The sequence below is a fragment of the Maniola jurtina genome, chromosome 13, assembly GCF_905333055.1.
Source record: "Maniola jurtina chromosome 13, ilManJurt1.1, whole genome shotgun sequence".
NCBI lineage: Eukaryota > Metazoa > Arthropoda > Insecta > Lepidoptera > Nymphalidae > Maniola > Maniola jurtina.
This window is the reverse complement of record NC_060041.1, coordinates 4665933-4678351: the sequence shown is the minus strand read 5'-3', so window position 1 is coordinate 4678351 and position 12419 is coordinate 4665933. Positions and strand designations below refer to the sequence as shown.

Below are 12419 nucleotides of genomic sequence, written 5' to 3'. Positions count from 1 at the left end.
CACTTGTTTCTAGATTGATTGTTTGTCGTTTAGTTCTCTCGAAGGCCCTGAAATGCCTCATTGCGTTCTTATAAGACCCTTTGGTGGTGTTTTCAGTAAACTTTTATCAACATTATTTAAGAGGCTGAATAATAGATCACTAAAAATCCGACGACGCGTTTTATTTTATGGTTCTCGCCTGTTTAAGTATTTGTATACAGGCTCGTGACGAAAATTTACTTAATTAATATTCTTTAGGAGGATACTGTACGTAATTCTTAAAGCTTCTTAGCTTAAAAATGCATATTTCTATTTCTTTCCAATCCTTCTTTCGAAAAAGGTAAAAAATAGGTAAGCTTTTTTAATGCGGACGAAATTCATCACTTTTTCACTGATGGAAAGTTGGAAACGCAAATGGATTTTTCGTTATCTTGGTAACGTTTTTCCTTATATAAAAGCAATCTTTTTAAAACAGCTCTAGTACTTAAGTAATATTGAAGAATATTTTATTACGGTTCGACACAACGGAGAAGTTGAATCAACGAACCATCACTCATTTTTAACCCCCGACCCAAAAAGAGGAATAAGTCTGACGTGTGTATCTGTGTATCTGTCTGTGGTATCGTAGCTCCTAAACTAATGAACTGATTTTAATTAAGTTTTTTTTTTTGATTGAAAGTTGGCTTGATCGAGAGTGTTCTTAGCTCTAATTCAAGAAAATCGGTTTAGCCGTTTGAAAGTTATCAGCTCTTTTCTAGTTACTGTAACCTGAAAATTTTTAATTTATACTTGTTGAACATTCGATTTTTACTACACTAATTTATAATTTTACTAGTCTTTTTTAATTTAAGGAATTTCCGAAATTGAATTTTAAGACATTAAAAATTGCAGAACCAACACGAATTGAACCTGCGTCAGGATTTAAATGTAAAAGAGTTTATTTTATATTTTTTAAATACATAACAAACTCTGATTTAACTAATATTTTTACTTTTCTCTCTAACTGAGCAACTATTAGGAGAAGGTACGGTACCATTCAAATTTCAATCTAGCCACTATAAACTGTTAATTGAAGCTTCAGTTAATTTACAGGTAACAATGGTTTGTTTGCCATAAATGATATTTCATTGAAATGAACATTTCAACTATGTACCTAGAATCATCATTAGCAAGCAATATTTGGCTACGCAAAGAGTATTTGCATGGTATCTAAAGCAAATTTTGAAATTCACTACCTATTGAAGCTGCTTTATATTTTGCCTTACTTCGTACCAGAGTCTATGTTGAAAATGACGATAATGATATGTTTTAAATAGATAGACTGCGATTTGAACAGTAGATTAAGAGGGCTCTCTCCGTCACTCGTTTCATACAATCGTAGTTCCAATTTCATTTGAATATTAAGCAACCAAAGTCCATGAAATTTTGCAGACATATTCTAGAAACTAATATCTATGTCTGTAGCTTTCCAGATTTCTGTTAAAATATTCGGTTCAAAGTTACGCGGTCTTAAAAATTTTCATACAAATCTTTGAGCTCCTGTAATTTTAAAACTACATATTTTTAGAAAAATCTAAAACACGACAGACACAGATATTAGTTTCTAGAATATGTCTGCAAAATTTCATGGACTTTGGTTGCTTAATATTTAAATGAAATTGGAACTACGATTGTATATGAAACGAGTGACGGAGAGAGCCCTGTTAACTGTAATATCAATAAAATTATTATTAACAAAATAAGTTGTACCTATATAGAGTATTGTCATTTTCTTTGAGATTATGTTCTTACCCCTGTCGTATCATGTGAAAAGGGTCCACGCTTATTTGGTACCTTATTTACTGAATAGACCAAGTTAACGTGCCGTGAAAACAGATATAGAAAAGATATCCTTTTATATTAAAATATTTTTAGGTATCACTTATATCTCAGTGTCATGCCTCTATGAGCTTTGTACAATACTTATTTCTCAAATGGGCAGACATCGGGAGTTAATGCTTATGAAGTTAAGAAAGATATTATACCTACAACTAAAGATTGCCAAAACTCTACCATTTTCATTATAATTTATTTTCCGAACCCGTGGTAGAGTCTTGGCATAACATAAGTGGCACAGACTGGCCTAGACGAAATAAATTATTTAATTTCATTAAATTCAATCGGCAAGCAAAAAATATACTTAAAGTATTGGAAATATTTTATGAATTCTTTATAGTGTTGCAGCGTATGGTAACTAATGAATAAAAGGCCGCTAACATATTAAAACTTGTATTACATGGGCCGTATTTACAACGTGTGCCGTAGTTATAATAATTAGAACTGTGGTAGAAAACGAGGGCCGGAGCTTGATGTTCGACCGAGGTGTTTCGGTCTTGATGTTTCTGAGGTGAATGTGTTGCCCGAGGTTCGCCAAGGCCAGCAGGATATTCGAATCGTTGCGAATTCAAATTGTGTTCTAAGTGGCAGCTGCAAAGTGCAATGTTTTCTTCGCAGTTGCCAGTCTTAAAAGAGGCCGCACGCTTCTACAATAGTAAGCGGAAGAACAAAACTGGCGGGAAAACTTAATGAATTAATGAATCAAAATAATAATCTGGTTGCGGCTGGTAGAGCTTCCATTTAAATGTAATATTGACGAATGGCGTCATAATTTTATTTGGGATATTTTATGAAATATTTCACGAACCCCGTTCAAGCAATATGCCTTTCTGACGGGTGATTTGTTATTCGAATGCCAAAGATGGCGCTCGCTTTATCTGAAATAGGCTTGAATTATTACGTAGGTAGAAATTTACATTGTTTGATCAAACACTTCGTATTTACCTATAGTCTGTTATTTTGTTAGTGGTTAGTGAGGTGAAAACTCTGATAACTTACACTCAGAATATAGACTAAATAATACAAACCAGCCAAGTGCGGTCAGACTCGCGCACCGAGGGTTCCTTACTCGAATAATTTTTCCGACATTTGCACGATAAATCAAAAACTATTACGCATAAAAATAAATAAAAATCTGTTTTAAAATGTACAGGTAAAGCCCTTAATTCATATGATACCCCACTTGGTATAATAGTTATCTTACGTAGAAAATTGAAAGATATATTTTTTTTGTAATGTAACCACAAATTCACGGTTTTCGGATTTTTCCCTTTACTTGTGCTATAAGACCTACCTATCTACCAAATTTCATGATTCTAGGTCAACGGGAAGTACCCCGACAGACACGACGGACAGACAGACAGACAGACGGAGACAACAAAGTGATCCTATAAGGGTTCCGTTTTTCCTTTTGAGGTACCGAACCCTAAAAAGAATAAGAACGTTACATAATTATTTATATACGAATTTCTTTTTGATTTGAGGCTCTTACTGGAATATTATGCTTATTAATTTCCTTTGTAAATTCAAGAAAGTTTTCCGTCAAATCCGTTTTCCGAACACGTACAGCGTTCGATTTCTCTCAAAGATGGAGGAGCGCCGATAACGCCTCATGAATAAAAAATGTATATTATGTTTTTGACTATAAACCTCATTTTCACACCTTATATTACATAAACGAGGGCCAAGAAAATTGATATTTTGATAGATTGATTATTTTCACCCTCCCAAGAGATTTGTCTACCGACAGGATCGGGAAAAATTTAGGCTTAAGTACTTGGATTAAAATTGATCTTCATTTTAGAAGCATTAAAGAGAGAGCCAGCGCGTGCCAGACCTTCGTTATTTTATAAAGGCTGAAAGTTTCTTTGCCTATTGTCCACAACACAGGGAGAAAAGATTAGCGATCGATGATATAAAAAATCTTACGTCAAAGTATACAGTCTATTTCGTCTGCGTAGATAGAAGTTTTTAAAATCCCAAGGAACTTGATTTTCCGGGATACAAAGTAGCCTATCGGATATACGGGATGAAAGCTAAATCTTTGTACTAAATAGAAAATGCCCATGATTTGATTCGCGTGGAATTAGATTTTCCAAAATGGAACTCTTTGATTTTCCAGGATGAATAGTAGCCTAGGACTATTTCCGGGATGCGAGCAATCTGTAGCAAATTTTATCAAAATCGGTTAAACGAATAAGCCATGACAAGACAGACCGACACGCTTTCACAGTTATAATTTTAAGCATGGATTCAGGATTACAAATTAAACGCCACTTAGAGTTTACTACAATGTGTCTTTAGCCTAAAACACATTTTATCCAACTTGACCTAGATGTAACAGCTTATATCAAAATTACTCACCGTAAAAAAACGGGATTTTGCCCAAACATTAATCATTCTCTTAGTTCATATTTTTTCATTTGTCACTCATTTTCCCTCCGCCCTAAAGACTTTGAAAAATGACAATCCACTTAGAAATGAGGAAAACTTCTAATGCCCGAGTAATAACACGAATTATTCCTTGTTACAGATGAAACCCACGGCGAAAAGATAATGTCGTCAGCAAACAAAGTTGGAAAATAATAGACGAAAATGGATATTAACCATGTAGTATTGGACAGAGAAGCAATCAACCGATTCGAACAGTATACGTTGGCAAAGCCATCTCTCAATGGGGGAATCCCTTTGGATAAATGCCAAGATGCCGATTCGATGGCATCTAATAGTAAAAAGAGAGCACAAACACCACGACAGAAAGTTGTATGCTGCTTTTGTTTCAAAACAACCAAGTACAGACGAAAACAATTCATTATTAGTTCTTTGACGAATAGCATAATATTTTCTATACTACTAGCATATACTTTTCTTGGTTCTGTTATATTTCTTGCAATCGAAGGGGGCGCAGAAGTACCCGCAAGGCCTAGAATATTACCGGATAAACAAAAAATAACTCACAAAGACGACAGTGGCAGAGACTTGAATAAAAAGGACCCAGACGACGAGTACGATAATGGAAACTTAACACTTTCAGCGAACTATTTCTGGGATGCGAGAAGCAAGGCCGTTGAAAATATCTGGGAAATAACAGTATCATTGAACATTTTATACAGGGAGAACTGGACGCGGTTAGCTGCACAGGAAATTCTAAAGTTTCAAAATGAGTTGATGCAGAGGGTCACAACAGAAATGGCATCGCAGTATGGCGTTAGTTACAGAGAAATGGCTCTCGGGGAATTCACCGGGAACGACTTTAGCAACCACTACGAAGAGCATGACTGGAATTTGGCGCTCGCATTCTTCTACTCGTTAACTGTCCTAACAACAATTGGTAAGTTTCATCACTTGTTTATTTCTGCCATGCCAACCATACTTTAGTAAAGAATCCTAACCGATTAAGAGAGGTTCATTCTTTTTGCGCTCTAACAAAACGTAGTATGGCTCTTATTTGAATACTAAGTAATCAAACTGAATGTTTTTTTTAGATACGTGCTAGAAACGAATACCAATGCCTGTGGTTTCAGATTTTCGTTAAAATCATCAGTTTCAAAGTTACACGGTCCCAAGAATTTATATAAAAAATCTTTGACCTTTAACTTTAAAACTAGATATTTAAACGGAAAACTAGGGAAACTATTGGTTTCTAGAACATGTCTACAAAATTACAATGAGTTTGATCGGTTGGTATTCTAATAAGAGTAAAACTCCGTTTGTATGAGGAGCGCTGGGAAGCCCGCTAGGGTTAGTTCTCTACATACAATAGCCGCGACTTGCAGATTAAGTACATTTACCACTCAGTTCCAGTCCGAAACAAAGCTACGAGGTAACAGAAATATAGATTAAAAAAGTATTTAGTTGTACAACAATAAATAAACTTCCGAAAGAAAGATTATTTGCTTACGTTGATATACAAAGATTATTTACTTACATAGTGATACAAGGTTCATAAAAGAGAAATGTTTGTTTAAATATGATAAATGTCCTGTCTGTTACAAAGCTTAGAGCTTCTGTTAGAAATAAGTATGACAATAATCCTTCGGATGATATTCTCTGTAACTTAGACTAATCCGAGAACTTTAAGAATTTAGTCTGCTCATTTACCACTAAGCTCAATATTAAGCTACTTTATATTTTATTTTGTTATCTAAACATATATTAAGAGGAGACGCAAAATACGAATCCTGCCGCTTTCACAATTTTTGATATTATGTATTTCAAATTATGTATTGAAGTGTACACTATCATCAAAATAATAAATAAACTGGTATTTAAACTTTTAATATGCACATTTCAGAAATGCCTCTTCTTGCGTTCTTTGTTATACGCCCTCATTGCTGAGATTCGTGATTCCTTCCAGTTATAGTCTAACTATAGAGGTTTTCTTGGAAAAATAATGCGGTAGGCTCCCAGATCATTAGTCCCCATACGACCTAAAAATTTCAGGCTGAATTATTTAGAGCAAATTCAGGAGACCCCATTTATTCAGCCACCTATGTAGTTATAAAATTGGGGTGATGTTGCGCAAACAACGCGACTAATAAGGGCTATTAAAATAAATTAACTCTACCGTCCTACCTCTTTTTCAATTATTTCAAACTAAAGGATGCCCGCGACTTTGTCCGCGTGGATTTAGATTTTTGTAAAATCCCATGGGAACTCTTTGCTTTTCCGGGATAAAAAGTGGCTTATGCCAATATCCGGGACGTAAGCTACCTCTGTACCAAATTTCATATAAATCGGTCAAATGGATGGGCTTTTAAGAATCCACATATTGATTTTCCAAAATAAAAAGTAAGTAGCTTATGTTCGTATTCATCAAAATTGGTTAAACCGTTGGCCCATTAAACGCTAGCAGACAGACAGACAAACATATTTTTGTATTTATAATATTAGTATGGCAAGTGTAATAACTCACTTTCTTGTTTACAGGTTACGGCAATATTGCACCAAGAACAATATTGGGAAAAGGTGTGACCATCGCGTATGCTCTCGTTGGAATCCCGTTGACTCTTGTGTATCTTTCAAGTGTCGGGTCATTACTATCAAAAATGGCGAGGAGCGTTTTCAGTAGGGCACTGTGTTGCTGCCTCTGTTCAAACTGTGGGTACTGCTGTTACGACGAACGAAGAATGGCTGAGAAAGAAAGAAGAATGAAATTAAAACGGCAACAAGAAGAAACTCTAAACAGTCAGAATACAAGTAAAACCCCAACAGAAGAATGCTACGTTTTAAAAACGGATAGCCAGAAAGATTCCTCAATATCAGAGAGGCCTACAACAAGCACAGCAAAAGATGACGTCATTAGCTGGCCCGACACAGACTCGAAATTATCAATGCACGGTCTGAGCATGCTGGCTCCTGTTTTACTTTGTCTCGCAGCAATTTTCATTTATATATCACTAGGTGCTATTGTACTTTATAATTTAGATAATATGAGTATTGTAGATGGTTTTTATTTCTGTTTTATGGCTCTGAGCACTATTGGGTTCGGTAGTATTATTCCCGGAATGAGCTACACCACAATCAACGGTGTCAGATATTACACAATCAATTCCACCGTTTTGTGGTTTTGTTCGGCATACACTCTAACGGGATTAGCTTTGACTGCAATGTGTTTCGGTGTGATACACGATGAAATAATCTATAGGATAAAGCATCAACAGAAAGAGTGGTCGCAGAAAAGTAACACTGTCAACGATGAGGTTAATATCAGTGAAGCGTTTTACATGAGCTCTTGACAGATGTATAAAGGTAAATCCGAAAATTTGTATAGCATAATGGAGGATAGTTCTATAGTGGAACGTAATAGAATTGATATTGACAGTAGGGAAGTAGTTTTAAGTGTAGATGAGATGTCTGTGGCGATGGAATCAAACTCAGATTTCCCGCCACCGCCGCCCGAAGAAGAAATCATAGCTATAGTAACTAAAAAAGAACCAAAAGGTTCATTAGTTGATATGGTAGCATACAATGCCCTTCCAGAAATGCTCGAGCATGTAAATACATAACTTCCATTACTTTTAATTGTACATAATATTCATTTTTTAATTGAATTTTTGTAATTTATATTCATTTACTGGCTGTGATTCCATTATAAACAATTACTTAAAGAGTGAAATCTCGGAACTTATTGTTAACGTTGGAAAATTTTATATCAGCAAATGTAATTAAGTCGATAAATAACTTGTTGCAATGTTTTAAATCAACGTACCTACTATTAAAAAAGGAATTTATTTATCGCTTTCTCTAATAGTAGTGTATACCTAAGTCGAAATGGAAACGTACATCTCACATTTTCCAGATTTCATGTTTTAAATTTCAGCAAGAATAATATCACATTACTGTGAAACAAATTCGTTCGTAAATGTTTTCCAACGTTAATTTGAATTTAAAACCATTTTCATTGAAACCAAACACGATGTCGAATTTATTTAAAGAAAAAAGAGAAATAGGTACCTACTAGAAGTATAATGTACATTGTTGTAAATATTTGTTGTAAGTTCTAGAATAATATGTATTAGTATGATGTGTGACATCTTTTACCTAAATCTAATCGTAAACTGTTAATATCAAAGATATAGATGTAACGATTTTCATGTGAATAGTAAAACCTTTGTAAAAAATATCAATTTATTAAAAAAATAAAAGATTGAATTACATAACTCTTTCATTAATCGCTGTAATAGCTTCTAGTAATCAAAGATTCTAAAGATGCTATTTTTCCCTTTCGTCAAAATCGGTTCGCGGCTAAGCGCTAAAAAGGTGACAAATATCCAGAAACACTTTCGGATATGCAAATATAACTAAAGGATGCCCGCGGCTTTGTCCGCGTGGATGTAGGTTTTTGAAGATCCCGTGGGAACTGTTTAGTTTTCCGGGTTAAAAATTTGTCAACATGGACGCAAGCTACCTCGGTACCTTTCATACAAATCGGTTGAGCGGATGGGTCTTTAATAATCCCGTGGGAACTCTTTGATTTTCCGGGATAAAAAGTAACCTATGCCCGTTCCCGGGATATAAGCTAACTCTGTACCAAATTTCGTCAGAATCAGTTAAACTGTTGGGCCGTGAAAAGGTAGCAGACAGACAGACGGACACACTTTTGCATTTTTAAGTATGGATAAAAAAATATGGATAGGCTAGCCCACAATTTTGTCTGCTTGGATATTGAATTTTTAAAAGTCTCGTGGCAATCGGATAAAAATGATACGACTTTATTATTTTGTCTCTAGTTACACAATCTCTATGCCAAGTTTTTTGAAGACTTAACGGTTGAGTCATGAAAAAATAAACAGATACTATGGATATGAATAAAAATATGTGTGGCCAAACCCTGAGCCTTCCCTAACTACATGAGAATAGCTAAAGCGAATTGGAAAACCTACTTGCGAGAAGAAAAGGGTTGAAACATGGAAAGAGGTAAGATAAATAGTAGCGTATAATGCTACGTAGCGTTTGTGTTGATTCATTCCGTAAATTGCTTTCTTTAGACACTAATAGGGAAACAATGAATTGTTTTTTTGGTATCCATATTCCATACGGATAATATCGAGTCTGTCTGACTGCAAGCTTTTCAAGGCTCATCTATTTAATTGATTTTGACGATATTTGGTTCAGAAATTAGGCATCCCAGGGACGGATATAGGCTATGCTCGGAAAAACAGAGTTCCCACGACATTTTCGAAAAACCTATATCCACGCGAACAAAGTAATGGGCATCATATAGCTATAGGTACAATAAACGAGTAGACATACGTATTTAGTACAAAGGTTTGGGGTGGGCACTTCCTAAGATAAAACTGAATAACTGAAATTTTAAAAAACCCCCGACACAGAAACCTCTATAAGAAAACTAGAAAAAAGCTGATAACTTTTAAACGGCTGAACCGATTTTCGTCAATTATAACTAAGAACACTCTCGATCAAGCCACCTTTCAAACAAAAAAACCAAATTAAAATCTCTTCATTCGTTTGGGAGCTACGATGCCACAAACAGATACACAGATACACACGTCAAACTTATAACACCCCTCTTTTTGGGTCGGGGGTTAATAAAAAGTAATTTAAGTAATCAGATAACAAGTATGAAACGGTAATCAGCCTCCTATTCAGAGGGTTCGGGTACGTACCTCTAACTTTTCAGGGTTATGTACATTTTGTGCAATTAAATGTCCTTGATTTATCGGTGATGGAAAACAGCATAAGGAAACTTGTATGCCTCACAATTTTCCCTATTGCTCTCAAAGTTGTGTTATGTGTGAACTCTAACAATGCGCACTTAGCCAGCGTGGTGAAATATGGTATATTTCTCATTCTGAGTCACGACCCGTAACTATAGTACCTATTGGGCCAGTAATAATGATGATGAGAGATGATTTGATATTTTAGTAAGGAACGATTACTATGATAATAGTAAAGTAAGATCAGGGACAGATTTTTTGAAGTAATACGGCTTAGAAATCTACGACCACGATCTAGACGACGACATACTAGAAGTACGAGCCACCGTGCATTTAGTAACCAAGGTTTTATTTTATAATACAGTTCCTGGATAAGTATTTCATAACTAATTCGTAGTTTGTTGTTGAATTATTTTAAATAATAAAATTGAAGATATTACTTTTTTTTAATATTACAATAAAACTTAAAGCTAGCCTTATCTAATTACTATACAAATCATGCCCGCGTGGAATGGTGCCAAGAATACTGGCTGCATTTCCGCGTTGGACAGCCAGGCTGATCCGTTGCGCAAAAAAAGAGCCAGCCCTTCTGTCACCCGATGAGGCTATTAAACGCGATGAAATGTCTTGTACTTAAAAAAATTTTTGCACTAAGACTCCATGGCCCTAGGGTCTCCACTGCAAACGGAACAAAAATGTAACTCTCAATAAGAGAGGCATACTTGCGCCGCTTGCCGCTTATTAAAAAAAAATGAGCTTATTTTAAAAAATTCTGACTTGTCAAATTAACCATCTTATAACATCCTACATCTGAAGATTTCTTATTAAATTACAAAAAGTAAATGGACATCAAATGACCTACTTTTCATATAAAATACCATTTTTATGCCTCTATGACCGCTTATTATTTCAACCCTCAACAGTTTATGGGATCAAAATGGGCAAAAAGGCAGTAAAATTCGATATAATAACAGCATAATTTTTTCATAAAGAAAGGAGTTTATGTCGGCGTAAAAACGTGGAATTGATTTTATCAAATCGTTAGTATCAAAAAATGCCGCAACATATAAATTATTCATAAGATAGAAAAATACTACCGAAACTATTTGTTTAAACGTAAGATTGGAGATCTTCTTAGTTAATCAGTTGGTCAAAAATCCCTTGCTATGCTCATTACGTTAGTAGGTACATACTTAGTAGTTCAATGGCTATGCTCGGAATTTATCCCTTAGCCCGTACCGTAAGACCAATGCATTACTTACCTCCATGTTCAATAATCTAATATTACTAAACTTACTGGCTATTTTGCTCAAACAATACTAATCAGAATGTAAGGAGTCCCCATATTAAAAGGTGGACAGACAGACAGATAACAAAGTGATCTAATAAAGGTTCCTTTTTCCTTTTGAAAACTATAACGGAATGATTCTACTGGTAGTGAGGTAAAACTCAAGCGAAAACTTCGTCAGATGTTCTTCGAAGCTTCTGCCAGAGGAAAAATATCAGTCAAGTGATGGTCAAACGAATCGTATCAATATTGCATGTCTCGTACAATTTATTCTACCCTAACTTTCAAGCTCTTTCAAGAAGATATTCTTCAAAGGAAAATGTTTGAGGCGAGAATGAACCCTAAGTGAGGGAGTAAAAGTGAGTGAGCATATAAATATTATAAAAGCATAGAAAAAAATTAATTAATTATCATACTACAAAGTACTAAAGTAATACGAACATAGGTTGTATGGAAAACTACTTTAGCACTAACGGTACCAATAGAGATAAATAAACGCTACGCCTCTACTTCCTCTTTATTGACCTTAACTCTTTGAAAAGAGCAACCGTCGAGTTTCTTGCTGGTTCTTCTCGGTAGGAGGGGCATTCCGAACCAGTGGTAGATGCTTTTGACGATTCAAAAGAACTTGTAAAAGTCTAATTGAATTAAAATATTTTGAATTTGAATTTTCTTGTTCTTGTCACATGATTTACCTATGATATACATTATACCTTTATAATTAGTCATTAAAAATCATCGTCATCACCATCGCCAGTCGTTTATGTGCTTGAAGCCGTATGCCCTTTTTAAGCAAAGTGAACGTTGCTATTCCATCAATTGCCTTTTGCATCCAATCGAAGCGAGGATCAACTCCACCTTGTTAGGGGCATCATAAACAGCTAAGCTAAAATTACGGCAGTACAAAAAATAAGATCCAGAATGCGCAAGTTGTGGGAGGCAAAAAGGCAACCAATAAATAACGCTATCTTATCCAAAGAACCCAAAGAACCTTCATAAATTGATAACGATTTCCACAGAAGTTTCTAATCAAAGTTTATGAACTCGAATTTTCAATATTTCGTAAGTGAATATTCAAAGTGGTATGAAACTGGCCA

The 12419-nt window shown here is 35.0% G+C and overlaps 1 protein-coding gene across 2 annotated transcripts in view; it reads left to right on the top strand.

Moving 5' to 3' along the window:
- LOC123870697 (TWiK family of potassium channels protein 12-like) overlaps nt 1–8510 on the top strand; it is a 159304-nt gene extending 150794 nt beyond the window's left edge. The window contains exons 1-3 of one of the 2 annotated variants that reach the window (XM_045914068.1): nt 3239–3270; nt 4388–5185; nt 6784–8510. In XM_045914068.1, the coding sequence (XP_045770024.1) occupies nt 4450–5185; nt 6784–7592 (1545 nt within the window). In that variant the 5' untranslated portion in view covers nt 3239–3270; nt 4388–4449 and the 3' untranslated portion in view covers nt 7593–8510. Of the gene's footprint in view, nt 1–3238; nt 3271–4387; nt 5186–6783 lie in introns of those variants that run through there. The other variant, XM_045914067.1, reaches the window with a different exon arrangement.
- Nucleotides 8511–12419: the final 3909 nt, after the last annotated feature.